Genomic DNA, 23,859 nt, shown 5'->3' with positions numbered 1-23,859 from the left:
TAAGTCGTATTTGAAAAGTTGGACGAAAATGCTTCCTAAATGTCTAAAAAACCAGGAGTTTCTTTAGGCTGTCGGGGTGATTGATATATTAGCTGTTTTTGATTGCAAAAAAATTAGAAAACCAATGTCTATATTCACCTGACTAGTTCAAAATTAAGCGGTCTTTTAAAGTTAGTTAGCCAGCACTGAAAAAAAATATCGATAGTGGAAAGTGAATTGCCGTTATAAATGACATCTCTAATAAATTGTTGATAAGAAAGGGCAGAGTACAGATAAAGAAATAAAATATCAATGGTCAGCTAGCCCAAGGCAGGAATATAAACAAAATGGTGGAGAAAAACAAATATGTACCGCGTGTAAATCAGGTGAGCTGAAAAAAGAGATATTCATGAATTAAAAGAAGGGAAATAAGATATGTTTACCTTCCAGATAGATGCCATATATCTAAACAAGGACATTACCCGCCTGATACGGGATAATTTGCTGGAGAACCTTCAAGCCATCTCGGTGAGTATATGGATAATACCATATTAGGCTTGTTGATAATATAATATAAATCCTCAGCCCGTTCTGTTCATCAAAATCCAACCGGAGCTTGATTTGATCATACAATCCGCCATTTGGTTTGGATCCGTTGGCAAACGGTGCTCCACCTTTGGCCAGCAGCTTCTGGTCCTGGCGTATGATGCCGAGAAACTGACCGTCTCGCGGTTGGTGCTCCACTTCGTCCTGACCGTCCTGCCGGGTTATGTGAAGAGCTGGGAGGAGAGACGTCTGACCAGGCGGGTGGAGTGGTTCAGCGAGGCGATAACGTGGGCTGAGAACAGTGCCCTAGTGCTGAACATCCTCAACTACTTTCGGTTTCTGAAGACGGGCCGGAAACCCACGCTGGTGGACTTCCTGTTGGGATTGGACTACATTAGTCTGAGGAACAATCAGAGGAGAGACATAGGCTACAAGTACCTGACGAGGGAGTTGCTTTGGGGAGGATTTATGGTGGGTTTCAGACAAGTCTATCATTATTCTTCTAAATATTGCTGATTATTACAGGAAATCCTTGGCCTGGTACTGCCCATCATCAACTTTCGAAAGCTGCAAAGAGTGTTTAAATCCTCAGCCCTGGGACAGGCGATTTCAGGACGCCGGTTGGAGGCTGGAGGCGATGGTGTGGCGTTTCTGGCACCGCAAATGACCCTGAGCACCACCTGCACCTTCTGCGGGGAGCGACCCACGTTGCCCCACCACATGGGCTGTGGTCACATCTTTTGTTATTATTGTCTAAGCGCCAATCTTTTAACGGACGCCAGTTTTGCCTGTCCCAAATGCGATTCTACGTGTCCTGAAGGTGGAATCCAAACTGTCTGATAGGTAGGAATATTGTTGAAGTGATGGTTTTATATGTCTTTTATAGATTTAAGCGAAAAGTGGGCTGTAATAAACAAGAATATTCCATATTCCGCCAAATGTCTGAATCTTTAGTTTACCAACACTAATCCTATAGTGTTGGTAGTCGTCGAAAATCAGTTTTTATTTACAGGCACGGTGCTGGGAGTCGTCTGACAAAAACTCGAAGTGCTGACAAATTAAACACAATTAAAAAGCTGAAAGTAGTTTAAGTGAAGCGTTAACCTTGTTGGAATCTGTTAAAGCTGTGGGCTCAATATAAACATTCCAATTAAAACCAAAAAGTAAGTTTAAAAACTCGACTTGACCAGCAAAAAAAAGCGCGCGAAAATATTGCAACAGCTGTTGCTTGCTCAACCAGCGTTGCCAGCTGGTGTGAATAAATTAAGCAATAACATGAAATATTTTTTAAGTAGCTTTAATAACTATGTTATTCACTTATTTAGTTGGCAGTAATAACACTTAGTTTAAAAATAATATTACTTTAGTGTTGAAACCACACCCCATTTGTTTTGCAATTTCGCAAATCAGCTGCCCGCGTCGGTCTGGCAACGCTATTACTTTGTTATTATCTCATTTTTTCTGCTGCGCATTTCGCCTTTGTCCGAATTTTTAGAAGAAAACAATACAATTTATCGCTGCGCCAAAAGGCACGACAAGTAGTTGAACACCCACAAATTAAACATAATCGCGGACATTGCGTAATTGCATAAAAATAAACAAAGGCGTAAGAACCTAAAACACACGAACTCGAGAGCAAACAATTGAAAAACAGAAAGTGCTGAAATAATAGCACCAAATACACTTGGCCATCAATTGCGTATATACTCGTTTAAATATATTCGCGAACCGCAACTGATTTCACATATCAAGGTCAGTAGGTTGGCGATCAACGGGCGCAGAACAATAACAAGCAAAGATCGTTTGTAAAACAGGCAAAATGCTCGACCTGGAGATCCTGCCGGAGAACTCCTTGGGCTGTGATGCCTGGGAATTCGTGCTGGGCATGCACTTCTCGCAGGCCATCGCTATTATCCAGTCGCAGGTGGGCATCATCAAGGGAGTCCAGGTCCTGTACTCCGACACCAATCCCCTGGGCGTGGACATCATCATCAACCTGCCGCAGGATGGCGTTCGCCTGATCTTTGATCCCGTCATCCAGCGCCTGAAGACCATCGAGGTGTTTAACATGAAGCTGGTGAAGCTGCGTTACGGCGGCGTCTACTTCAACTCCCCAGAGGTACTGCCCAGCATCGAGCAGATAGAGCACTCCTTCGGAGCCACCCATCCCGGGGTCTACGATGCAGCTAAGCAGCTCTTTGCTCTGCACTTCCGAGGGCTGAGCTTCTACTTCCCTGTGGACAGCAAGCTGCACTCGGGCTATGCCCACGGACTGGGCTCACTGGTGTTTCTGAATGGCGCCTCGCCAGTTGTGTCCAAGATGTCCCTCTATGCGGGAAGCAATGTGGCGGAGAACAAGGCACCATCTCTGCCCTTGGCCTGCTATCACCGCCAGATGTACTTGGAATCGGCCACCGTTCTGCGCACCTCGTTTGGTCACACAAAGGGTCTGAAACTGAAGCTCTTCACGGAGGGTTCAGGCAGAGCTTTGGAGCCTCGCCGCCAGTGCTTTACGCGGGAACTGCTCTTTGGCGATAGCTGCGAGGATGTGGCCACCAGTCTGGGAGCACCCAATCGAATATTCTTTAAGAGCGAGGACAAGATGAAGATACACAGCTCGAGTGTCAATCGACAGGCGCAGAGCAAGCGAAGCGACATCTTCTTCAACTATTTCACGCTGGGCATCGATGTGCTGTTCGATGCCAGGACGCAGACCTGCAAGAAGTTCATACTGCACACCAACTATCCGGGACACTTCAACTTTAACATGTACCATCGCTGCGAATTCCAGTTCCTGCTACAGGCCGATCACCCCTCGATGAGCGATAGCGGTCATGATCTGGTGACGCCCACGAAGCAAGAACACGTTAACATTAGCGCCTACACGAAGTGGGATGAGATCAGTAGCGCGCTGGCCACCTCAGAGCGCCCAGTGGTGCTGCATCGTGCCAGCTCGACGAACACGGCGAATCCGTTCGGCTCCACCTTCTGCTATGGCTACCAGGACCTAATCTTCGAGGTGATGCCCAACAGCCACATCGCCTCGGTGACGCTCTACAATACGGCGCCGCCCAGGCAGCCGGCTCACTCCTGGCAACAGCACAAGATGCAGGACATCCGCCTCACAGTGGCCTAGACATCTGCGGAATATTGGGCACCCTTCGCTGCTCCATGATGCTGAACCAGGGAACGCCCACTCGTCGTGTTCTAATCTTTAAGCTACAACATTGATCTAACCTAGCCGTAAAGTAGACACATATATTATATAGTAATATATATACTTGATACACGTAGATTTCCATCGTAAGCTAAGCCAATCATCGGACGAACTCACTGACCAGGTTCATTCTGCGGTATTCCATTGTGTTAGCTCGATTCGATTTGTTTCGACCCATAACTGACAATTAATTAGCCTCGTACTTTTAACAATTGCATGTCGTTAATATATTTCAGTACTTTAAGTCTCAATCGTGTATCTCTCTTTGAAAAAGAAAAAAATCAACAAAAAAATATATAAATATAAGGTTTCGACAAGAAGTTTGATGGGTTTTTAATTTTGTAAGGCCGGAATTCTATAAACATGTTCAGATTCGTATCTTGAGTAACTATAGAACACACGTATTTATTTCAGTTTCTTAAAATGCCCGAACAAGCCGCAGATCAGGAGAACCAGGCTCCGCAGCAGCAGACAACAGCTGTGCCCGCTTATAATCCTGAGGTCCTGCAGGACATGCTGCCCGTGTACTACAGACGCCTCTTTCCCCACCAGCCCTTTTACCGATGGCTTTCTTATGGACTGAGTAAGTGCACCCAGGAACAATCCATTTAAATATCCTTTAAATTGAATTATTTTCAGCTGAAGAAGGCATCTTTTGCAATCGTGAGATTTCCTTTACTCTCCAGGACGACATCTACATTCGTTACCTGTGCTTTGAGAGCCAAGCTGAGTTGGAAAAGGAGATCTGCTCGAGGAATCCTGTTAAGATCGATATAGGTCCAGTGATGCACACCAGACCCAAGAACCATCGCACAGTTCCTGGCGGACTAACACCCGTGCAACGTGAGCTGGTCTTTGATATTGATATGACGGATTACGACGATGTGCGCACCTGTTGCTCTGGAGCAGGGGTGTGCCTTAAGTGCTGGAAGTTCATGGTGCTGGCTGCCAGGATATTAGACGTGGCCTTACGGGAGGATTTTGGTTTTGAGCATATTATATGGATTTTCTCCGGTCGGCGAGGTATCCATTGCTGGGTATGCGACCATCAGGCTCGTCACTTGGATGGGCGTGGTCGTTTTGCGGTGGCTGAGTACCTGAACATCATATCGTATGTCAACTTTTCGGGCAGCAACTCACCCAGATGTCCCATGGGGGATCGCCCGCATCACAGCCTAAAGAGAGCCTTGAAAATAGCAGAGCCCATGTTCGAGGAGATCATACTGGAAGATCAGAATCTGTTCGGCACACCAAAGGGTGTTAGCAAGCTAGTAAACATGGTCCACGATGATCCGGCACGGGGCGAGCTGGAATCGTATCTGCAAAAGAATCTGGAGGATGGAGCCCACTCGCGACTGGTGTGGGAGAGCTTCATCAAGTACGCCAACTCCATGAGAACCTCTACGGCAAATGCATGGAGCCGTAAGCTGAAGAACATAGTACAGGAAGTGCAGCTCGGACTGCTCTATCCTCGTTTGGACATCAACGTAACCAGGGGATTCAACCATTTACTGAAGGCCCCGTTCTGTATTCATCCAGCTACGGGAAAGGTTTGTGTTCCATTCAGTGTGAGTGCTGTGGCCAAGTTCGACCCCACCACGGTGCCCACGATCACACAGCTGCTCCACGAAATCAACGCCTTTGATGATAAGAGCAAGAGCTATATGGAGGCCCCGGAAGACAAGAGCCGCATCAAGGATCACAAGAAGACCAGCATGTTCAAGGGTGTGGTGGTCTTTGAGGAGTTTTTGCGCAAACTGGAGCGCAGCCAGAAGTCAGCTAGCTTGCAGTTTTGAATATTATAATTTAAAAGCTAAGATAATAAAATAAAAATGGTTAAATATTTAAGTATTCACTCGTGTTTTCGTTTGCCGCTTTCGTATTTATCTTTATTTTGTGTTTGTATTGTAATCATTAGGCTAGCAACAATAAATAGACTAGGCGACAGCGCACAGGATCCGGGTTAAATTCCGGCTTTCACATGCAGCGCAGTCGCACCAGCGGCACCACGTTGCCGTCCTTATCGTCCAGGTCCACCTCGACCTCCAGCTGATAGAGCCCATCCTCCGGCGTCGTGCTATCGGGCAGGCGGGCCAATATCTCGCTCTCTCCAGTGCGCAACTTAAATGAAGCGGCTCCCTTGCCCTCTTCGTCACCCTTTCCCTCTTCAGATCGAGGCAGTGATATCCTTATCTTGGCGGGCAGAACACTCCCTCTGCCCAGAACCAACTTGGCGTTGGCCTCGTCATTGCCGTGCCAGATGTACAGATCATCCTCGGAAACCACACAGTCGTCGTCCTTGTGCAGCTGCTGTTCGAGAGGTTCAATCAAGCAGTTGGCTTGGCGGGCGCACCCAATGGCCACCACCTCGTCCGCCGAATGGCTGTTGTGCAGCTTGGCGTCCGGAAAGCGGGCTCCCACGGCCGCCTGAAGCTTGGGAATCTGCATGGTGGCGCCCAGCAGCACGATGTCATCTATGCTGGTCAGGCTGGGATGCTCCTTTTGCGCCTGCTCTACGCATTCGCCCAGCTGTTGGATGAGGTTGTTGATCACCGGCTGGATGAGGCTCTCGAAGCGGGCGCGCGACATCTGGGCATTGAAGTCAACGCCGTCCATCAGAGAGTCGATATACAGTTGCGTGGAGGGCATCGTGGTCAGGATGTGTTTGCAGTTGGCGGCGGCGGTGCGGATTTTGGCCACCGAGCGACGCGACTCATGTGGATCCAGCTTGTACTTGCGGCGGAATTCCTCGCAGATGAACTGCACCAGAGCCTCGGTGAACTGACGGCCGCCGATGGGGAAGGGTCCGAAAGTGGCCAGCTGAACGAATAGTCCGTTTTGCACGGCATATAAGGCAAAGTCGCTGTACAGGCCACCGCACTTGATGGTCAGCACATGACGGCGCTGTTCCGCCTGCTCCTCCCCGATGCTGTAACCTAGAACGGCGGCTGTGGGCTCGGCGATAATCTGGGCCACGTGGAAGCCTGCGGTTTCGGCTGCTTCCGCTAGCAGTTTGTAGGCCTGGGCAGGATAGTAGCTGGGTATGGAGAGGACGGCAATGGGCGCCTGTTCCCCGTCCGTGTGGTATTGGTGGGCCAGCTCCAGTTCGGCGCGCAGCAGCTCCACCGTCACCTGGTAGGCACTGAGGTCCTTGGTAACGACTCGGTCATCTTGGTCCTCCTTTTCGGAGGGCACCGTGTGCTCCATGCGGAACACCAGTTCCTCCTTGTCAAAGTCGCAGGGGATTTCCCGCAGCGCACTGGCCAGCTTCTCCTCCGTGATCTGTTCCTTGGGCTGCAGCAGCTGGAAGCTGTGGGCCACCGCCTGGCGCGGACGCGTGGCCATCTTCTGCTTGGCCGTGAGCCCGCACTCGATCTCCGAGACGCCGTCCCAGAGAAGGCATGCCTGGGACACTCGGTCGCCCTGCTTGTTGGCGATCACCTCCGCCTTGCCGTCCGCGCGCACGTGGGCGATGCACAGCGTGCTGTTGCCAATCTTGATGCCAAACCGCGGCCACATCTTTGGGGAGTCGGATTCGGAGGCGGGATTACCCGGAATTCAGGAATTATTACACAAAAATGCGACGAACGAACGCGCACGTTTTTTTCCAGCACGCGCGGTAGTGTTATAGGGCAGCGTATTCGATTAGCCAACACTGGCACTGCGTTGGAGATGTCACAATTTCGATAGGCACGAGCACCGAGTTCAAAACTGTTCTTGGACAAATATTTTTTAATATTTATTTTTTGTTAATTTTTTTCCTGTACGCAGTAGAATGCTTCACAAGTCCATAAAAATTGTTTAAACGATCAGGCATCGAAATGGTACCCAAAAAATGAACTTGACAATTAAGGACAATGTTACTCCAACATTTTTTAATGAAATGAAAAATTTATATTTTCTTTATTTAGAATCCCCCTATTTTTTGAAAATAGTCGATTTCTTTGGAATAGAAGTTACTCAACACTAGTAACAAGTAGTACTGTACAACGCGAGACAGCTGTTCGCTATCGATATCCATGGCTGCTATCGACCACCACTATCTGAAAAATATGTAAACAAAACAGTGGGAAAATTGCAAGAAAATTGCTGAAAGCCCCACGAAAAACACAACAAAACTGGGTCAAAGCGATGTGATACAGTTGCGAAGAGTGTTGGCCATAAAACAGAAACCACAGTGTGGACGGAAATCACCTACAGATACTTTAGTAAACGAAAAATCCATAGGAATCTGAACCCAAAGGCGACGGCAGCAAACTGTTGACCCCGCCGACCCCACCGCCCACCAACCCTAAACACGCCCACCCCCCCGCGAAGTGGGCGCCGTGTGACATACATGCGCGTGTGTGTACGCCCCCAAAAACCCAACAAAACCGTACCGATTCGTCATCGATTTACGGCGGAACCAAGCCAAACAATGCGACTCCGTTGAAAAATTGGACAAATTAAAACCGAAATCTATAAAAAGCGAGTGCGCGGCCTTGGAGTGGAAATTGATTTGTTTACCTGCCCTGAAAATGCGCAATTCATAGGGCTTACGATAAAAGAAAATCAGAACGCACCACTCGCACACAACAAAGAGCGAAACCATTTTGGAGTCCCCGGACCTGAGCCAACCTTGAGCGTTCGGAATGGATGATAATCTGAGCACCAAGTCCTCGGAATCCTCGATAACGACCAGCGGGGAGTACGAAATAGTCACGGACAGTAATATGGCCAGTCCCATGGAGCAGGTGAAGCAAGTGGTGGTCAACCAGGAGAGGATCAAGCCGGAGGTGGCGGGCAAGCCACCCACTTCTCTGAGTGCCCTGGCCTTGTCTTCCCCGGAAGCTGGAGGAGATCGCTCACCCACACTGGACATGGCCCACAATCGCAACCTGAGCGACATGCAGCACGAGATGACGGACGCCCTGAGGGATCTGGAGTTGGAACGCGGCGTAGGTGAGTAGAGAACTACAACTGAGAGGGTGGATTGGGTTGCCCCTGGTTTCCTCAAGCAAACTCAGTCGCTGCCCAACGCCAGCTGTGCACACATCGTCGCAGTCGCTCCCAAATTGGAAACACCCAGCGATTGCTATGTAAGCCCAACCAGCTGCAATCTTATCGGCGCAGAGCCGCAGTGCTACGCTGTCATGGAAACGATCGACAAACAAACCAAATTATAATACTTTCCTTAAACAAAATTCCGCATAATTCGTTACTTGTTATTGCTCGCCGCGTAATTGACAATTAACATATTTGCAGCTGCCGCTGGGGAGAAGATAGCGCAACGTCTCCCGAGTCACCAGCAAAAGTCCCTAACGCTGCCGCTTACGGGCTCCGGCGGGAGAACTGCCGATCCCGAGATGCGTTTCCCCTGCACGCTGTTCTCTCCCAAGAGCGAGGAGACCCTGGACGATGCCTCCAGCTCGAACAGAGTGGGCCACTCGGTGTTCTACGACTGCATAGACGCCAGTCCCGCCTGCGTGGAGGAGAAGCAGGATGCCATGAAGCCGGAGAAGGGTGATACCACCGACGAGGAGGGTAAGTAGATCACTTAGTTCAGTTTACATCAGAATATTCTAATACTTACAACGTTTTGTATCTATTAAAAGCAATAAACTCAAAAGCTCCTAGTTCACTTTAAAATTTTACACACCTATTACTGAAAACTTAACGAAACACAATAGGTTGCCTTAACAACCAGTTTGACCTTTCAATTAACAAAGATTCCTCTCTGTCCCAGTTTCAGAGATCGATCAGGGCTGCACCATATTCTCCGGAGTCACCTACCTGGGCGCTGCCAACATCAACGCCCCAAAATCGGAGACGGAGGTCTATCGCATCATGGGTGAACTTAATAGTGGATCCAAATCGGTGGGTCTGAAGATCACCGTCAGCATTCCCAACTGCTCCGATGGCCTGGTGGTGTGAGTAAAGTTTTCACTGCCCCACAAGTGACTCACTGAACGCCCAGAATGCTCCTATTACAGCCTCCACGATGCGGAAAGCAATACGATTATTGCCACCTATGAGATATCCAGCATAATCTTGTACTATCGAGGTCCAGTGGACACCGTGGAGAACGGCTGCTTTGCATTCACTTGGCTGCACGGCGACGCATTGTTCCAGTGCCATGTATTTCGGTGCCATATTCCCGAGGCGGTCAATCAAGTCAGCGGTGAGTCAGTTCGTAAACTTAGCCTAAGAGTGATTTCATCCAGTGGTTTATTTTAAATCCATCGCAGCCTGCTTTCAGAAGGCATTCCAGACTTATCCGCCCAGTATGACTTGCAGCCTCAATTCGGCCGTCGAGATGGCCAATTCGGTAACCTCGGATTTGAGCGGAAACCCTTTGAATACGGCCGGGTATGAGTTCATAGTGTCATTGGAGATTCGCGAGAGGGTGGCGAAGAACTCGTTTGCCGCAGTTCCTCGGGATAGGGGATGCTTTAAGCTTAGGGCAAACACAGATAAGGAGGTGTGTATCACTGTCAAACAGACTCCGTCGAATATTCTTCAACCATTGCATATCGAACGATGTTTTGGCGTCCTTGTGGCCCCGGGTAAACTGGTGGTTCAAAAGGACATGCATCTGATTGACATGCACAGCATGGGCTACGTTGCCCCAGGTGGAGCAGGATTAGCTACCGAATCAGACAGCAATGCGCAACCAAACTCCGCCTGGCCCTATACCATCCGTGCCGAGTGGAAAGCTCAGGAGAAGGCCTTTGAGCAGTTGAATCTTGAGTCGTCCAAGACCAATCTCACCGTGGCCGTGGACATTGTGATGCGGCGCATCCAAGAACCGGTTAGATTTGTCATCGAGACACCAGTGACCATTCAGTCGGCCAGTGAAATGCGTATTATGGACCATTTCATGTCGAAGCGGCCGATGACGTTGCGCTTCTATTTGCACCTCAAGCGCACTGACGAGTCCAACTGGAAAGTGAACAGTATTGACCCTTCGGAGGAGATTACGGAGCAGCCGGGCAACCAGCAGAGCTCCTCCCTGCTCAAGATGGGCATGAATAATCTATCGCGCATCGTGCGCAGTTCGTCCATTGCCTCAATTGAGGATGATTGCCCCTCGGATTACAGCAGCGATGGGGATGAGCCGCTGCTTAGTGGCACTGGTGAAGTGTCCAAGGATTGCTCGCAGGACACACTGGACGAGTGGGATCCCATTCTGCGGGAGTGGGACGGCGAGAAGAGGCCGAAGAACTTAGCGCCCTTGGTCCGCCTTGGAGTTCCAGAGGCGCTTCGTGAAAAGATCTGGCAGAAACTGGCCAATGTCGAGGGCAAGTTGGAGATGAATGACATGTACAAGATCCTAATCACCAAAGTAAGTGGTTAGCTTTTCCTTATGGATCGAATTTAATTGAATATTTGCTTGCAGGAAACCAAATGTGAGACCGTTATCCAACGGGATATTCATCGCACTTTCCCGGCGCACAAATGCTTCAAAGAGACTGGTGGCTCTGGTCAGGACGCTCTTTTCAAGGTGTCCAAGGCGTATGCGGTTCATGACAGTGAGGTCGGCTACTGCCAGGGTCTGAGTTTTATTGCGGCTAGTCTGCTGCTTCATGTGAGTGATTAAGAAAGTATATCGCTATGTGCTAAACATACTAACATCTTAAAAACCCTTTTTCCAGATGCCCGAGGAGGATGCGTTCTGTGTTCTAGTGGCCCTAATGTATGACTACGGGCTGCGCGATCTCTACAAGGCTGGCTTCGAAGTCCTTTACTTGCGTCTCTACCAACTGGAGCGTTTGATCAAGGACCAGCTGCCCAAGTTGCACGAGCACTTTACAGCCTGCGGCATTGAGACGCACATGTACGCCTCCCAGTGGTTCCTAACCTTGTATACAGCCCGATTCCCTCTGTGCTTCGTGTTCCACGTTCTGGATGTTTTCTTGCTGGACGGACTACCTGTTCTCTTCCAGGTGGCCGTCACCCTGCTGTCAATCTGCGAATCGGATTTGCGACAGCTTGATTTTGAGGGCATTCTCAAGTATTTCCGCGTAACGTTGCCAAAGAAGTGCCGCAGCTCCAGCCAGGCTCGCAAGGTTATGAAACAGGCCTGCGAGCGTAAGATTAAAAAGTTGAAGCAGTACGAGGAGGAGTTCCTGCTGAAAAAGCAACACAAGGAGCGTCTGGAGAAGGAGGCGCAGATCTATGAGAACCGCTTCGGCGAGGAGAGGCGCAAGATGCAGGCCGACATTGATGCGCTCAATAAGCAGCTGATCTCCGCCAAGGAGCGAGCTGTGGAGAAGGAGAAAAAGCACACAGGCATTATACAGGAATACAAACAAATCATACAGCGCCAGGAGCAGGACATGAACACGCTTAGCGAGACTCTGGGCAAAGTGATGGTAAGTGCTGAAGGAAAGACATTCCTCACTTTAGAGTATTCATTTTGCCCCTTACTTTCAGCACATGGTTTCCAACTGCCGGGATTGCCAGCAGAAGATCGACGCCAGCAATGACAACGCCAAGTCAGATGGCGGCAACACTAGGCGGCAAACAGATGCCATGCGGAATGCCAATGAACACCCACTGGGTCCGCTTGATCCGCTCAACGCCGCCTCGCAGCGCATTCGTGAACTGGAGTTGGAGTTGGCCCAGGCAAAACTTGCTCAGGTGGAGGCGGAATGCAAGAACCAGGACCTTAACCATCAGCTAAGCAACACGCTCAGTGAACTGCAGACGAACCGCAATAGCTGGCAGCCTTGGCTATCGAAGACCTTCAACTCGCTGCAGGAGAAGGTAACCACGCGCGGTGGCCAGCGGGATAATGGCAGTGGCGGACCGACGCCCACATTCCAGTCCTACATGGGCCAGGCGCCCACGACCCTCAGCGAGGCCAGCTCCCCCAGCGGCAACCAGGTAACTTAGGGACCAGTGATCCGGCCAATTATCTGATATTTTTTCAGTTCACTATATTAAGTTTTTGTATGTATGATTTCTATTATTAAGATATGGGTAATCAGCTTAAGAGCTGAGCTCCAAGAATGTTGTCGAAATACTTTAAGCTCTCTGGGAGTACCCAACCATTACTTATCATTGTATAATTTAAACACTCGCTAACCCTCACACACCATGACATACACATATGGAAAATCTTTATTTAGTCGACTTTACGCAGGCATTGAACTTTCCTGCTGTTTCTGTTAGCTCCCATGCTTATGATTTTATTGATATTTTGCGTTGCAAATAAAACCCCGTTACCTATATATAGAATAGTATACTAAACCCAATATTATTGATCCTTCTGGATGGCTGCCCAGGAGTACAAGACCTTTGCATTTGCCTCGGTGGGAGGGTCACCCAAGTTGCCCAGCAAATTCCAGGCCACCAAGCTGCGAAACAGCATCGACAGTCTGCGCAATATAGTGGTGCCCCTGGACACGGGCAAATCCCTCGCCGAGAATCTCAAGCAGCAGTTGCAACAGTAGGATCCGAAGTCCGGAAAACACACAGATACAACGTAGGTGGATCTGGATAGCAGGCAGACCTACGGCATTGACTACGCCTTGGTATTATTTATCATATTCGTCTATATATACATATACAAATGTGCATTTTGATTTCCATATATACGCGAGTAATAGATTTTTATTATTTTGCACCTTTGAGGCACCCGAAAGTCAGTGCTCGTCAAGATGTGCCCTTGATCAGTTGGTGGATGGGTGTGTATCTCAGAGGACTTGGGCGGGGAAGCTTTGTTGTTGTTTTATGACCTAATCCGGGGCACAGGTTGACCTGCACTGACTATTGCTACACGTATAACGCTATAAATGAATAAAGTAACCAATTAAAAGCTAAATAGTTATTTATTTTACGCTGTGGTATATATAATATAGAATACAAACGTAGAAACCAATTCCCAATCCAGATTAACTTGTTGGAGTTGGAAATAATAATTTTAGAAATCTTCAAACATTACATTAAAACAATTTCAATTCCAACAAGTTAATACCTTTCGAACAAGGAACAGGTTTATTTAAGGGTGACTAGATCCCGACCAGAATCACACCAGGCTTTAATACTATCGTTCCGCTTACTCGCACCCCAATCTTAAGTCCCCGCTTAGATGAAGAACAATCGCTGCATACCCTCGGATCTTTTTTGTGGCGTCGAGACCGCCATTGTGGCATAGTTCATCAGAAGATCAGCCGACGAGCTGCGCTGGATATGACGCCTCCTTCCGGCACTGCCACCGCCTGCATTGCTAAAGGATCGGCTCCTCACATGACTGCGATGTCGCCTCTTGGGACGCTGGGCCACGGCACCAAAGCAGGAAACCTTCTGCTCCCCCTCGCTCTCACTTTCGCTGTGATTCGGAGGGGTCTCCGCTATCACATGCGACTGAAGGGTCTGGTTGGAGTGCTCCAGCTCCCTGGTAATGGTTTCCGATTCACTTGCGTCCTCGGCGGTTAAGCGAGCTCGCTTTCCCACACTATAACTCGATGGGTCCCTCGACAATTCGGAGCCAAAGTTACTGCTACTCCGCTCATGCGGAAGATTGGTGCCGTAGCTTAGGAAATCGGGGTACGGCATCTGCAGCTCATCACTAGTGAAGGCTTCGGGGGAGGAAAAAGTGTGCCGCAGCCTCCGGACCCTGTAACCCCTTCCAGGCGGAACCTGTTGCACCACCAGCCACGATCTCTTCAGGTACGTGTGCTCCGTGCAGTTGCTGCTGGTCTGATCCAGACCCTGATTCTGGTATTGGTTCTGGTCGGAGGTCGCCGTGCTCTCGGTTGTCGTGGAGGGCAGGCCTAGAGTGAGTGAAATGCTGAGTGAGTCGCCTCCCTGGGTGCACTCATCTGCCGTGCTACCAGGCGTCGTGGCTGGCCCACCGGCTGCGGATAGTTCACCCCCAGCGGATAGCGGTGGCGGGCCCGCTGAAATCCCCACGGATTTGAGCCGGATCGCAGGCTCCTTTGCTGCCGGGAGAGACGTGACTGCAGTGCCTGCAAGTGGGACTCTGTGGGTAAGTTAGCGACTGCAGGGCGGGATTGGGATTGGGGTGTGGGGAACCCGACAACCTACCACAAATAGCCGTGGCGAGGAGCATCCGCTGGGCCATCGTCTGGACCTGCTCGGCATCCTCCGTGGTGTCCGTGGCAGCCACAGCGTGGGTCATGGCCGCCGCCGAGGTACTGGGCTGCTCTTGATCCCTCTCCAGGCTGCAGCTGCGATGAAGTGGGAGTACCGATTGCATGGTGCAATTGCTGGGGGCGCGACTGCAGCTTCGATCCCGAGGCGGACCACGACGGGCGCGTCGCTGGCGACGTGGCTCCCGCAGCTCCTGCTGCATGCCCACCTTGATCACCTCCTCGTAGTCGGGTGGCGCTTCATAGCTTGGAGGTTCGTCGGGCGTGCGATCCTCATCCTGGCGGTCCAGCAGCTCACTGATCGTCTGCAGGTGACTCTGCAGCTCTCGCTGGTGGCGTGCTCTCACCCCCATCCTGTACAGGATTACCATCCAGCCGGAGAGGACTCCGAATATACCCAACGTGCTGATGATAAAGATTCCTGTGGCCGTCTTAAGATCCGGATACTGGTCTATTTTGGGAAAGTAGTAGTTGGGCTTGTGGGAGTACCAGCGGCGATCGTGGTGCAGGTGGGCCCAGTCCTCCTCGCAGGAATCAGGCTCATCGCTGCCATCCCCACAGTGATCGAAGCCATCGCAGTGGAGTCGAATAGAGATGCAGTGGTTGTTCCCGCACAGAAACTCCGAGCCAATGTAGCAATCTAATTCAAAGAAATGTAATACTGTTAATATGCACACTACGAAGAAAAATCGGAAGCCTAGTTTCGTCTCGTTAAACAATATCGAATTCATTTTATTGCTATTTTAAAAACACTTCATCTCGAAAACCCAACTTGAGAATAATTGCGTCGTGATTTCAAGAACTTTTTTTCTCGAATAAAGTCCAATTATCAAATTATAATCGTTTGAACTTGGCTTTTGTTATCTTAAATGCAGTATTTCAGGAGTATAGTCCTTTAGGAACTTCCAAACTTTGAATTGTACTCACTCAAATAGTTGAAGACGCTGTAGACGATGGCCAGCTTTGAGGACATCCCGAATACCCCCCGCAGTCGAATGTAGTAGCCATTGAGGATGGGCGCCACATGGCTCTCCTTGCTCAGTCCGTTGTTCGGCCACATCACGTTTTCGATCTCCACGGCATCCGAGGTGGTGCCTTGCCGTATGGTTAGCTCCGAACGGGCGGCCATTCCGTAGAAGTCATCCACCCGCAAGGAGATGTGGGTTTTCATCATCATGTAATTGTTGCCAGGCTTGATAATCCAGATGCAGTCAAAGAGCCGTACGTCTGTGGCATTTTCGATCATGTTCATCATGGTGATGGCGCCACCGGGTCCGGTGACCATTCCCCCACAATCTAAAAGGATTAAATATTTGGAATGATTAATCATAATCCCAATAACATGTATTACCTAAATGCTAGTTAAGATTATAACATATATTTTGCTTAACCCATTTTTATTTCCCTGGTATTATGCAGCCTATGCCTATTTATTTCTGTGGTTTTGCATCATGGTTTCCCCAAATGAATTGTTATATCCGGACCAACAGGCCGCAACAATGCATAACCCATCCAACCCCTTTGAAGCTTATATATGAGCTGTGGCGCCACCACCCTTTAAGCAATGATCCAAGAAATCGATTGTCTTACCGAACCAGAACTAACCAGATCCAGAGTGTCACCTAGTTTCCACTTCAACGCCTTGCAATGACATTGATATTCGTCAAGAGCCCACCACCCACTGCCAAAATCAATATGACAATTGCCTGCAGACCTTCAAGTGTCCGGCTTATCCGGCAATTATTCAAAGGTCCCTATTCCTACACGAAAGAAACAATGTTAGTACCAATTTTTTAGAGCCCTTTTACATTTTTAACCTTTAGAATTCAAAGTTCTATAACTTATATTTAACTGAACTTTTAAAAAGTGCTTAAATTAAAAATAACTTAAAATTGTATTCAAACCTTTTCAGTGTATAGTAATTATATTGAATAGATAACGACATTCCGTAAAACATATTTTTATAGTTTTTCTTTGTCTTGCTCCCCCAGTTTATAATTTCTGTATTGTTTTCAGTGTACTGAATCAATCACACTCACCGGTATAGGGCACCAGTCGCTCGTCCTTCAGCTGCTTGGACGACACAAAGCTGACTTCGGCTCGAAAACCCACTCCAGTGGCTGAATTACCACGGAACTGCAAGAGTAGCGACTTGCCGCTGCTCACCGTGATGGGCGGACGGAAGTGCTCACCCGTATAGGAGTCCAACATCTGGCCATTGGAGTCGAAGATCTCCAAAGTGGAGGCCAGACCCAGCTGGAAGTCGGTGAAGTCCAAGCGCACTTGGCAGTTGTCCGCCTCGCAGGTGAGGATGTGCTCGATTCCGTAGTCGCGGGGATACGGCATGGGGAAGTACGGCGTAGAGATCACCTGGGGTTGGTACTTTGTACTCCCGTTTCCCACAATGGACTGCTTGGGGGAACCACTGACTATCCGGACGTTGCCTATACCGCGGAAAATCTAGATAGAACTGCATTGAAATTAAGCTTAGAAGTTCTTTATCTTACGTTCTGAGAAGTATTGCAGCGAAAAGACGTGGGCGCTGTTGACCCTGTAGAAGAACTTTAACTGCAGTGTTCTGGTTTTGCTCCGGAATACCTTGCCATCGCCACAGAACTCCTGACCGGAAATGGTGGAATCGTAGGGCGGCTCTGAGAACTGGATGTGCTCACAGGGACACATGCTGGACTTGCCACCCGTATTGCCACAGCTCTTGGAGAAGTTGGCATAGGTAAAGGCCACCCGGATGACGCATTCGGCACAGGTCACCAGCTCCAGACTGCACTGGTACCAAACATCCCCCGCCACTGCATCGTTCTTGAAGCCCAGCGGTGAGCTCTGTTTCGTAATTGATTGTTTCTGACCCAATCCTTGCGAGATCCGCTGGTGGAAAAACTCACCCGATAGGCTGTGGTCGTAACATTGCGGGCATGTAACTCTCCGGCTGGACTGCCCAGCTCAAGGAAGTGCCGCCTTCCGTCCCAGTGGTTGCAAATATCCAGATCCCGGTAGCTATTGCTGGCCGGATACGCCTCTCCTCGCCAGCAAATCAGGCAGATCACGTAGGCCACCAGGTAGCCATAGCCCAGTACTGCGGCTAGCATCGATAGATTCTCCCTCCTCACCGGATCCTGATCCCCTTCCGCTTGAATGTTCTCGGTGTGGTGCCGCCTAGTGTAGAAACACGACTGTGGCCACATCGCTGGCAAATCCAATAAACCCGGACCCACAAGAAGCCGCACAAGTGGACCTGGGGCCTCGTAACAAGCCCACCCTCGATTGGGTTAAAGACCTCTCGAGTCCAGTATAAAAATACATTTATTTGAAATTTCTTTTCCGTTAGACGTTAAGGGGAAATCAGGGTTCTTTTAGCGTCTCGCAGAGACAATGAAACAGTGTGGAACATGCATGGAGGACACGGATAGTTAGCCTAGGACATGCACATCTACATAAACGAATGGAAGTGTAGTGAATATGGTGACGGGGACGGGGCTTCGCTGAGTGGTTTCCTAGAGATGCGAGGCCTGCGACTGTGCGCCGGGTAGTCACTTGGCGGCGGCGGCGTTCTTGGCCAGGGCGGCCTCCAGGTTCTTGGCCAGCGTGTCCATGAACTCGAATGTCTCCTGGTAGTCCTTGCGCTCCACGGCGCTAATGCTGCCCTTGATGCAGATGGCCAGATCCTTGGTCATGGCACCACCCTCGATGGTGTCGATGCACACCTGCTCCAGGGTCTCGGCGAACTGCTTCAGCGGCTCGTTGTCGTCCAGCTTGGCGCGGTGCAGCAGACCACGGGTCCAGGCGAAGATCGAGGCAATGGGGTTGGTGGAGGTCTCCTTGCCCTGCTGGTAGAAGCGGAAGTGACGAGTCACCGTTCCGTGAGCGGCCTCCGCCTCCACGGTCTTGCCGTCGGGGCACAGCAGCACGGAGGTCATCAGACCCAGAGATCCGTAGCCCTGGGCAACGGAGTCTGACTGCACATCACCGTCGTAGTTCTTGCAGGCCCACACGAAGCCACCCTCGGACTTCATGGCATAGGCCACCATGTCGTCGATGAGGCGGTGCTCATACCAGATGCCCGCCGCCTCGTACTCCTTCTTGTACTGCTTGTTGTAGAGGTCCTCGAAAATGTCCTTGAAGCGACCATCGTACTTCTTCAGAATGGTGTTCTTGGTGCTCATGTACAACGGCAACTTGCGGTCCAGAGCGAACTTGAACGAAGCGTGAGCAAAGTCCACAATGGAGTCGTCCGTGTTGAACATTCCCAGGGCAACACCAGGTCCCTTGAAGTCATTGATGACTTCGTCGATCACCTGTCCGTCAGCGCCCTTCCAGGTAAGGTGCAGCTTGCCGGGACCGGGAACCACATAGTCCACGGCCTTGTACTGATCAGCGTGGGCGTGGCGACCGATCACGATGGGCTTCTGCCAGCCGGTGACCAAGCGGGGCACATTCTTGCAGATGATGGCCTCACGGAAGACGGTGCCTCCCAGAATGTTACGGATGGTGCCGTTGGGCGACTTCCACATCTTCTTCAGCTTGAACTCCTCCACGCGCTTCTCGTCGGGCGTGATGGTGGCGCACTTGATGCCCACATTGTACTTCTTGATGGCCTCGGCGCAGTCAATGGTCACCTGGTCTTCGGTCTGGTCACGGTACTCAATGCCCAGATCGTAGGTATGCAGCTCAATGTCCAGGAAGGGCAGGATCAGCTTGTTCTTGATCGAGTCCCAGATGATGCGGGTCATCTCGTCACCAAGGACATCCACCACGGGTCCTGCTGGGATCTTCTGGGCCATCTGTTCGGAGGAGCATACCACAAATGAGTGCTTGAAGGGGAGGGTGGTAATCTTATTAGCTATGCATGTACATGGGTGAAATATGAATTTGTGTCTGAAAGCTGGCGTGTAGGGGCATTCACCTCACTCACGGCGGCAATCCGTTCATTATCCATGGATATCTTGTGGGTACTGGGCTCCTAGACACAGGTGATACAGGCGAAACTTATTCTTATGACGATGAGAAAGTGACAGGCGGTCAAAGCAAAGTGAACTTTGTTCCGGCTGGGATAGGGTGGGTCGATCTGTGTTGATTGAAAACAGAGAGCAACGATTTTTATGGGTATTCTCTAACCTCTCCCTAATTAATCGTATAACTTCCAAAATATCGCTGAATATTGCGTCAAACAAAAAATATAAAAAACTTTCTAACTTGGAAAATTTCAGGTTTGTAACTTTAATAATTGTATATTACGATTATGGTTGGTTATGATTTAAAAATGTGAAAAAAAAAACATAAAAATTAAAAATGAAATTTTTTTAACAAGTTACTTCTAATAAAAACAGTGAAGACTTCAAATTCAATTACTACCAAAATTACAATTTTGTTTAAATTTTTTAATCATATTTAATGAAAATATTAAGAAAATCTTTGGAAACTTTCCAGCTTTCTAAAACTTTTTCCAAAACATCGACTCACCCTACTCCGAAATTTGGAAAAGAAAGCAGAGATTTAGGGCAACAAAGGAGCAAGCAAGGAGAACCTACCGCGGCGCTGATGGCGAAATTGGCCCGGAAAACGGCTTGGGTGAGCTGCGTCTGCCGGTGGACCGACGTCATCATTGCGGCTGTGCGGCGCAGGGCGAACATTTTACAACTTGGTAATTATGAATGAATGAACCGACTGGAAACGAGAGACGAAATTGTTTTGTCACCAATCTGGAACAATACGACTGACACTGGAACCCCGGGAAAACGAGAGAACTCCGGACAAAAGCTGTGGGCGTCCCAACTGTAACTGATAACTGTAGTGCCGTTATTCGCTGCAGTTTCGTTTCGAGACTCTCCGTATAATCAAATGGTTGCGCAATCGGCGTAATCACAACGTACTTAATAACCGGACAGATAAGATTTAGCCCGCGGACTTTGATAAGCTGCTCTCACATCACTCAGAGCACTTCGCAGTTTTAATTAATTATGTTACAAGAGCAATAAACAACAAACACTTCGGCGAACGCGTAAACATGTAATCGTTATCGCCGGCTGACCTGCCAATCGGTTTGGCATTGCGGGTGGCATTCCCCCTCTCTTTCTTCTTGTCAGCGCTCTCTCTCTCTCCCACTACCAACTGTTGCTTTTATCAGCTGTGCAAAAACTTTTCCACTTTTGGGGGCTAAACACTTTTATTTTAAGTTCACGGTGGACTTGACCAGATAGTGAATCTAAAAATATAATTATTCAAAACAGCGCGTGGCACTTAAGAAGTTTTTACACTTATCTTCTTGTCATTTAAATTTTCCATCAGCTGCCCTTTCGTGATATCGATAACGATACTCAACAGTGATGCGTAATGACATGTCAAAGCTTAGATAATTTTCAAATTTGAGCGCCAATGTGTTTTATTGGTGCGAAGGAGGCTCGCTCTGATTAAATTAATATGTCTACGTTTCTTATCTCCCCAGTAAATTCCGTTCACTTGTATAATATAATAGCAATTGCGCGATTTTTTTTTGGGGTTTTTCTTTTAATTTAAATAACGTTAGCGTCTAGCTTTTATAAAGAGATCTTTGGATCTTTAGTTGTATGTATGTATCTTCCACAACCTAAATAACATGCCGAGGTGGCGCGATCGCTAAACACGCCATAAGCCAGGGGCCACGCCCACAATTGGGTGCAAAAAGGAGGTTGGCGACCGAAAAAACAATATTTATGCTTTCACCAAGCGAATTTCACAAGCGGCTTTTCATGACCGTGTGGCAGACTTCGAATACGGTACACAATATCAAACTCCACTCCCCCTGATAAGATTTGGCATTGGTAATGCAATGACGAAGCTCAAATACTCTAGATTTAATCAATCTGGATTTTCTCATTTCCTAATTTAACTTAAAAGTAGTTGGGTTAAACTTTTGCATCACAAAAAATTGTGGAATTCTAGAAAATTTTAATTATTTAGACATATTTAAATTTAAGATTCATTTTTATTGCAAAAAATGTTAGCCTTTGACCTTTGGACTTTACGTAAAATTTTGAAAGATTTACCTTCCTACTAATTTTCATATTTTTTCTATACCATTTTTTAATAAAATAAATAAATAAATTTTTAATAAAATAATAATGTTATAATGGGTACTGAAAAATTCTTCCACAGAATATACAATAAAACTTCTGCAATTCATATAATGATAATACATCAAATAATCTTATTCATATACCCTTCCATTACTAAATCTCATTAATTTTTATTCGAAACTTATTTTCAAAGCGGAACACGTTAAAAGTTTTCAAATTATATTTACTTTTATTTGTATTCTTTAATTGAAAAAGGTGTTTGCTTTGTAAGTTAGAAATTAAAATGTTACGACCCGGCAGCTGTTTTAATTTTATTACCTAATTAACAAACCCCATTTAAAGAAGAAAGTTCTTAAAAACAAAGTTATAGCATGTACATTAAAGTGGTTTTAAAACTTAATCAAGTGTGAGTAAATTTATTTATATTAAATTTATAATTTATAATTTTTATAAAAATTAACTTTTTATTTTAATTGTATTCCTTAATTGAAAAGGTGTTTGCTTTGTAAGTTAGAAATTAAAATGTTACGACCCGGCAACTGTTTTAGTTTTATCACCTAATTAACAAACCCCATAAAAAGTAGAAAGTTCTTAAAAACAAAGTTATAGCACGTACATTAAAATGGTTATAAAATTTTTATAACTTAAATTTTGATAAATAATTTTGATAATTTTTTTATAACTTAAAAAACATCAACATTTTGTTTTTAAAACTGAAATGTTATAAAACTGAATTAAGTTTGAAAAAAATTTACTAATAATTTTTTTATAATTTAAAAAATAAATCAACATGTTGTTTTTAAAAATGAAATTTTAAATAAAATTTGTGGCAAAAAACGGTTATTCTTTGCTTATCACAAAAGTCCTTAAGAAGTACGAGCCCTTTTCTGGCTATCTGGAGATGTTCGCGAACAATCTATTTGCAGATATGCATAGTAATTGTGTAGGTTTAATTAAAATGTCGACACGAATTCAAGATTAAACTTTGGACGCACCTGGAGAATCAGGTGGAGGAATGACTACGTGTCTGTCTCTGTCCCCCCATATACACCCCTCTCTTTCATCTCTTTTTTCCTTTTTATCTATGTATCTCTTTCGAGGAGGCAAACCGGTGCAGAGAAAAAACAAACACAGCGGCAGACAGATAAATTGCATACAAAAACAGAGACCGGTGGGGAAAGTTCGTTGATAAATGGGTTAGGGTTGGGGCCAGGGGTTATGCATACACTTAAACAACGCAAATTTTTCGCATAAACAAGTCTCGAATTTTTTTGCAATCTACATAACCGAGACCGTTTTGGAAATTCTCCATTTTTTATTTGCCCGGATAAATTGCAAGTCAGCGTTGAAAGTGCAGTCAATAATCGAGCGAAATGAGATAAAAGTGGGTGGGTGCGTTAGAACCGCTTTATATAACCGCCGAGTGAGCCACTTACCTTGCAGAATATTTCAAATGCCGATTTAGAATGTAAGAACACGGACTGTTTTATTTGGCGACCGAAAAATGGCGAACCACTCCCAATCAAACTCAGCGAATAAGTGATTTGGGGATTTTGGGGCCGACAACAAGCCAGTGGTGGCCTGATGTGGGAGCCCCAAAAGATAATTCTGTAGATAAAAACATGTTTGGCGGAACAGCTGTTATTGAAAAGCTCTTTCCGGGTTGCCATCTCTTGTTAAGCTAGCCTTTGCTTTTATAGCTTTTGTAGCTAGATCTGGGCGGGAAGTTTTTATTGTTTAAAAAGATATTTTTGTTGAATTTTAAGATTCGGTATTTTAATATAAAAGGCTGTTTTAAGTATAAACATTTGTTTTTAATTGAGACACATGACTACAGCCGCTAGAGTTTCAAAAAAAAAAAATTTTTTTAGTAAGAACAAGAACAGTCCATTTGGCCAACACTTTGTGTTCACACTGCATTTAAAAATAATTTGAATGGAGTTTCTACAAA

The 23,859-nt window shown here is 47.4% G+C and overlaps 7 protein-coding genes across 11 annotated transcripts; 4 read left to right on the top strand and 3 right to left on the bottom strand.

Moving 5' to 3' along the window:
* Positions 1 to 216: 216 nt before the first annotated feature.
* Positions 217 to 1,454, top strand: Pex2 (peroxin 2). Its single transcript, XM_017078028.4, has 4 exons — positions 217 to 365; positions 430 to 507; positions 565 to 996; positions 1,051 to 1,454. The coding sequence occupies exons 1-4, from the start codon at positions 327 to 329 to the stop codon at positions 1,363 to 1,365; spliced, it is 864 nt and encodes a 287-aa protein (XP_016933517.2). The 5' UTR covers positions 217 to 326; the 3' UTR covers positions 1,366 to 1,454.
* An 84-nt stretch (positions 1,455 to 1,538) lies between these two features.
* Positions 1,539 to 5,593, top strand: Prim1 (DNA primase small subunit). Its single transcript, XM_017079050.4, has 3 exons — positions 1,539 to 1,688; positions 4,157 to 4,325; positions 4,382 to 5,593. The coding sequence occupies exons 2-3, from the start codon at positions 4,166 to 4,168 to the stop codon at positions 5,536 to 5,538; spliced, it is 1,317 nt and encodes a 438-aa protein (XP_016934539.1). The 5' UTR covers positions 1,539 to 1,688; positions 4,157 to 4,165; the 3' UTR covers positions 5,539 to 5,593.
* On the top strand, positions 1,976 to 4,062 carry LOC108013278 (PHAF1 protein CG7083). Its single transcript, XM_017079049.4, has 2 exons — positions 1,976 to 2,277; positions 2,340 to 4,062. The coding sequence occupies exon 2, from the start codon at positions 2,345 to 2,347 to the stop codon at positions 3,659 to 3,661; it is 1,317 nt and encodes a 438-aa protein (XP_016934538.1). The 5' UTR covers positions 1,976 to 2,277; positions 2,340 to 2,344; the 3' UTR covers positions 3,662 to 4,062.
* Positions 5,594 to 5,603: 10 nt separating the features above from the next.
* On the bottom strand, positions 5,604 to 7,389 carry LOC108013277 (heat shock 70 kDa protein 14). The gene has a single exon (XM_017079048.4). The coding sequence runs from the start codon at positions 7,259 to 7,261 to the stop codon at positions 5,720 to 5,722; it is 1,542 nt and encodes a 513-aa protein (XP_016934537.1). The 5' UTR covers positions 7,262 to 7,389; the 3' UTR covers positions 5,604 to 5,719.
* A 389-nt stretch (positions 7,390 to 7,778) lies between these two features.
* Positions 7,779 to 13,550, top strand: GAPcenA (GTPase activating protein and centrosome-associated). The gene is made up of 9 exons (XM_017078514.4): positions 7,779 to 8,683; positions 8,987 to 9,265; positions 9,468 to 9,651; positions 9,715 to 9,902; positions 9,970 to 11,066; positions 11,121 to 11,309; positions 11,377 to 12,096; positions 12,158 to 12,610; positions 13,012 to 13,550. Exons 1-9 carry the CDS (start codon positions 8,374 to 8,376, stop codon positions 13,177 to 13,179), a joined length of 3,588 nt encoding a protein of 1,195 aa, XP_016934003.2. The 5' UTR covers positions 7,779 to 8,373; the 3' UTR covers positions 13,180 to 13,550.
* On the bottom strand, positions 13,539 to 18,050 carry Culd (CUB and LDLa domain). 2 transcript variants are annotated; one of them, XM_017078516.4, is made up of 6 exons: positions 17,742 to 18,050; positions 17,349 to 17,679; positions 16,881 to 17,285; positions 15,769 to 16,137; positions 14,777 to 15,481; positions 13,539 to 14,697 (listed from the first exon to the last, which is right to left on the bottom strand). In XM_017078516.4, exons 1-6 carry the CDS (start codon positions 18,039 to 18,041, stop codon positions 13,814 to 13,816), a joined length of 2,994 nt encoding a protein of 997 aa, XP_016934005.2. In that variant the 5' UTR covers positions 18,042 to 18,050; the 3' UTR covers positions 13,539 to 13,813. The 2 variants fall into 2 exon arrangements, with proteins under 2 accessions (XP_016934005.2, XP_016934006.2); XM_017078517.4 differs by having other exon boundaries at positions 14,287 to 14,711.
* Positions 18,051 to 18,141: 91 nt separating this feature from the next.
* On the bottom strand, positions 18,142 to 23,429 carry Idh (isocitrate dehydrogenase [NADP] cytoplasmic). 4 transcript variants are annotated; one of them, XM_065864544.2, is made up of 3 exons: positions 23,345 to 23,362; positions 20,385 to 20,520; positions 18,142 to 19,637 (listed from the first exon to the last, which is right to left on the bottom strand). In XM_065864544.2, exons 2-3 carry the CDS (start codon positions 20,484 to 20,486, stop codon positions 18,387 to 18,389), a joined length of 1,353 nt encoding a protein of 450 aa, XP_065720616.2. In that variant the 5' UTR covers positions 20,487 to 20,520; positions 23,345 to 23,362; the 3' UTR covers positions 18,142 to 18,386. The 4 variants fall into 4 exon arrangements, with proteins under 4 accessions (XP_065720616.2, XP_070852162.1, XP_070852163.1 ...); XM_070996061.1 differs by lacking the exon at positions 23,345 to 23,362 and adding an exon at positions 19,760 to 19,816 and having other exon boundaries at positions 18,142 to 19,667; positions 20,385 to 20,845; XM_070996062.1 differs by lacking the exon at positions 23,345 to 23,362 and adding an exon at positions 19,760 to 19,816 and having other exon boundaries at positions 20,385 to 20,843.
* Positions 23,430 to 23,859: the final 430 nt, after the last annotated feature.

The sequence above is a fragment of the Drosophila suzukii genome, chromosome 3 (genome assembly GCF_043229965.1).
Source record: "Drosophila suzukii chromosome 3, CBGP_Dsuzu_IsoJpt1.0, whole genome shotgun sequence".
Classification (NCBI taxonomy): domain Eukaryota; kingdom Metazoa; phylum Arthropoda; class Insecta; order Diptera; family Drosophilidae; genus Drosophila; species Drosophila suzukii.
This window is presented reverse-complemented; position numbering and strand designations above follow the sequence as displayed.

Bases quoted from the DNA above. Each gene is read 5' to 3' on its own strand.
- Pex2 (XM_017078028.4), top strand. From the start codon at position 327: ATGGTGGAGAAAAACAAATATGTACCGCGTGTAAATCAG. The intron at 508-564 runs GTGAGTATATGG...ATAAATCCTCAG, and splicing joins AGAACCTTCAAGCCATCTCG to CCCGTTCTGTTCATCAAAAT. The intron at 997-1,050 runs GTGGGTTTCAGA...TGATTATTACAG, and splicing joins TGCTTTGGGGAGGATTTATG to GAAATCCTTGGCCTGGTACT.
- LOC108013278 (XM_017079049.4), top strand. From the start codon at position 2,345: ATGCTCGACCTGGAGATCCTGCCGGAGAACTCCTTGGGCTGTGATGCC.
- Prim1 (XM_017079050.4), top strand. From the start codon at position 4,166: ATGCCCGAACAAGCCGCAGATCAGGAGAACCAGGCTCCGCAGCAGCAG. The intron at 4,326-4,381 runs GTAAGTGCACCC...AATTATTTTCAG, and splicing joins ATGGCTTTCTTATGGACTGA to CTGAAGAAGGCATCTTTTGC.
- LOC108013277 (XM_017079048.4), bottom strand. From the start codon at position 7,261: ATGTGGCCGCGGTTTGGCATCAAGATTGGCAACAGCACGCTGTGCATC.
- GAPcenA (XM_017078514.4), top strand. From the start codon at position 8,374: ATGGATGATAATCTGAGCACCAAGTCCTCGGAATCCTCGATAACGACC. The intron at 9,266-9,467 runs GTAAGTAGATCA...TCTCTGTCCCAG, and splicing joins TGATACCACCGACGAGGAGG to TTTCAGAGATCGATCAGGGC. The intron at 11,310-11,376 runs GTGAGTGATTAA...CCCTTTTTCCAG, and splicing joins CGGCTAGTCTGCTGCTTCAT to ATGCCCGAGGAGGATGCGTT.
- Culd (XM_017078516.4), bottom strand. From the start codon at position 18,041: ATGTGGCCACAGTCGTGTTTCTACACTAGGCGGCACCACACCGAGAAC. The intron at 17,286-17,348 runs GTAAGATAAAGA...TCCGCGGTATAG, and splicing joins GCTGCAATACTTCTCAGAAC to GCAACGTCCGGATAGTCAGT. The intron at 15,482-15,768 runs GTGAGTACAATT...TCTTTGAATTAG, and splicing joins CAGCGTCTTCAACTATTTGA to ATTGCTACATTGGCTCGGAG.
- Idh (XM_070996061.1), bottom strand. From the start codon at position 20,486: ATGTTCGCCCTGCGCCGCACAGCCGCAATGATGACGTCGGTCCACCGG. The intron at 19,817-20,384 runs GTAGGTTCTCCT...ACCTGTGTCTAG, and splicing joins ATTTCGCCATCAGCGCCGCG to GAGCCCAGTACCCACAAGAT. The intron at 19,668-19,759 runs GTGAATGCCCCT...CTCCCCTTCAAG, and splicing joins GGATTGCCGCCGTGAGTGAG to CACTCATTTGTGGTATGCTC.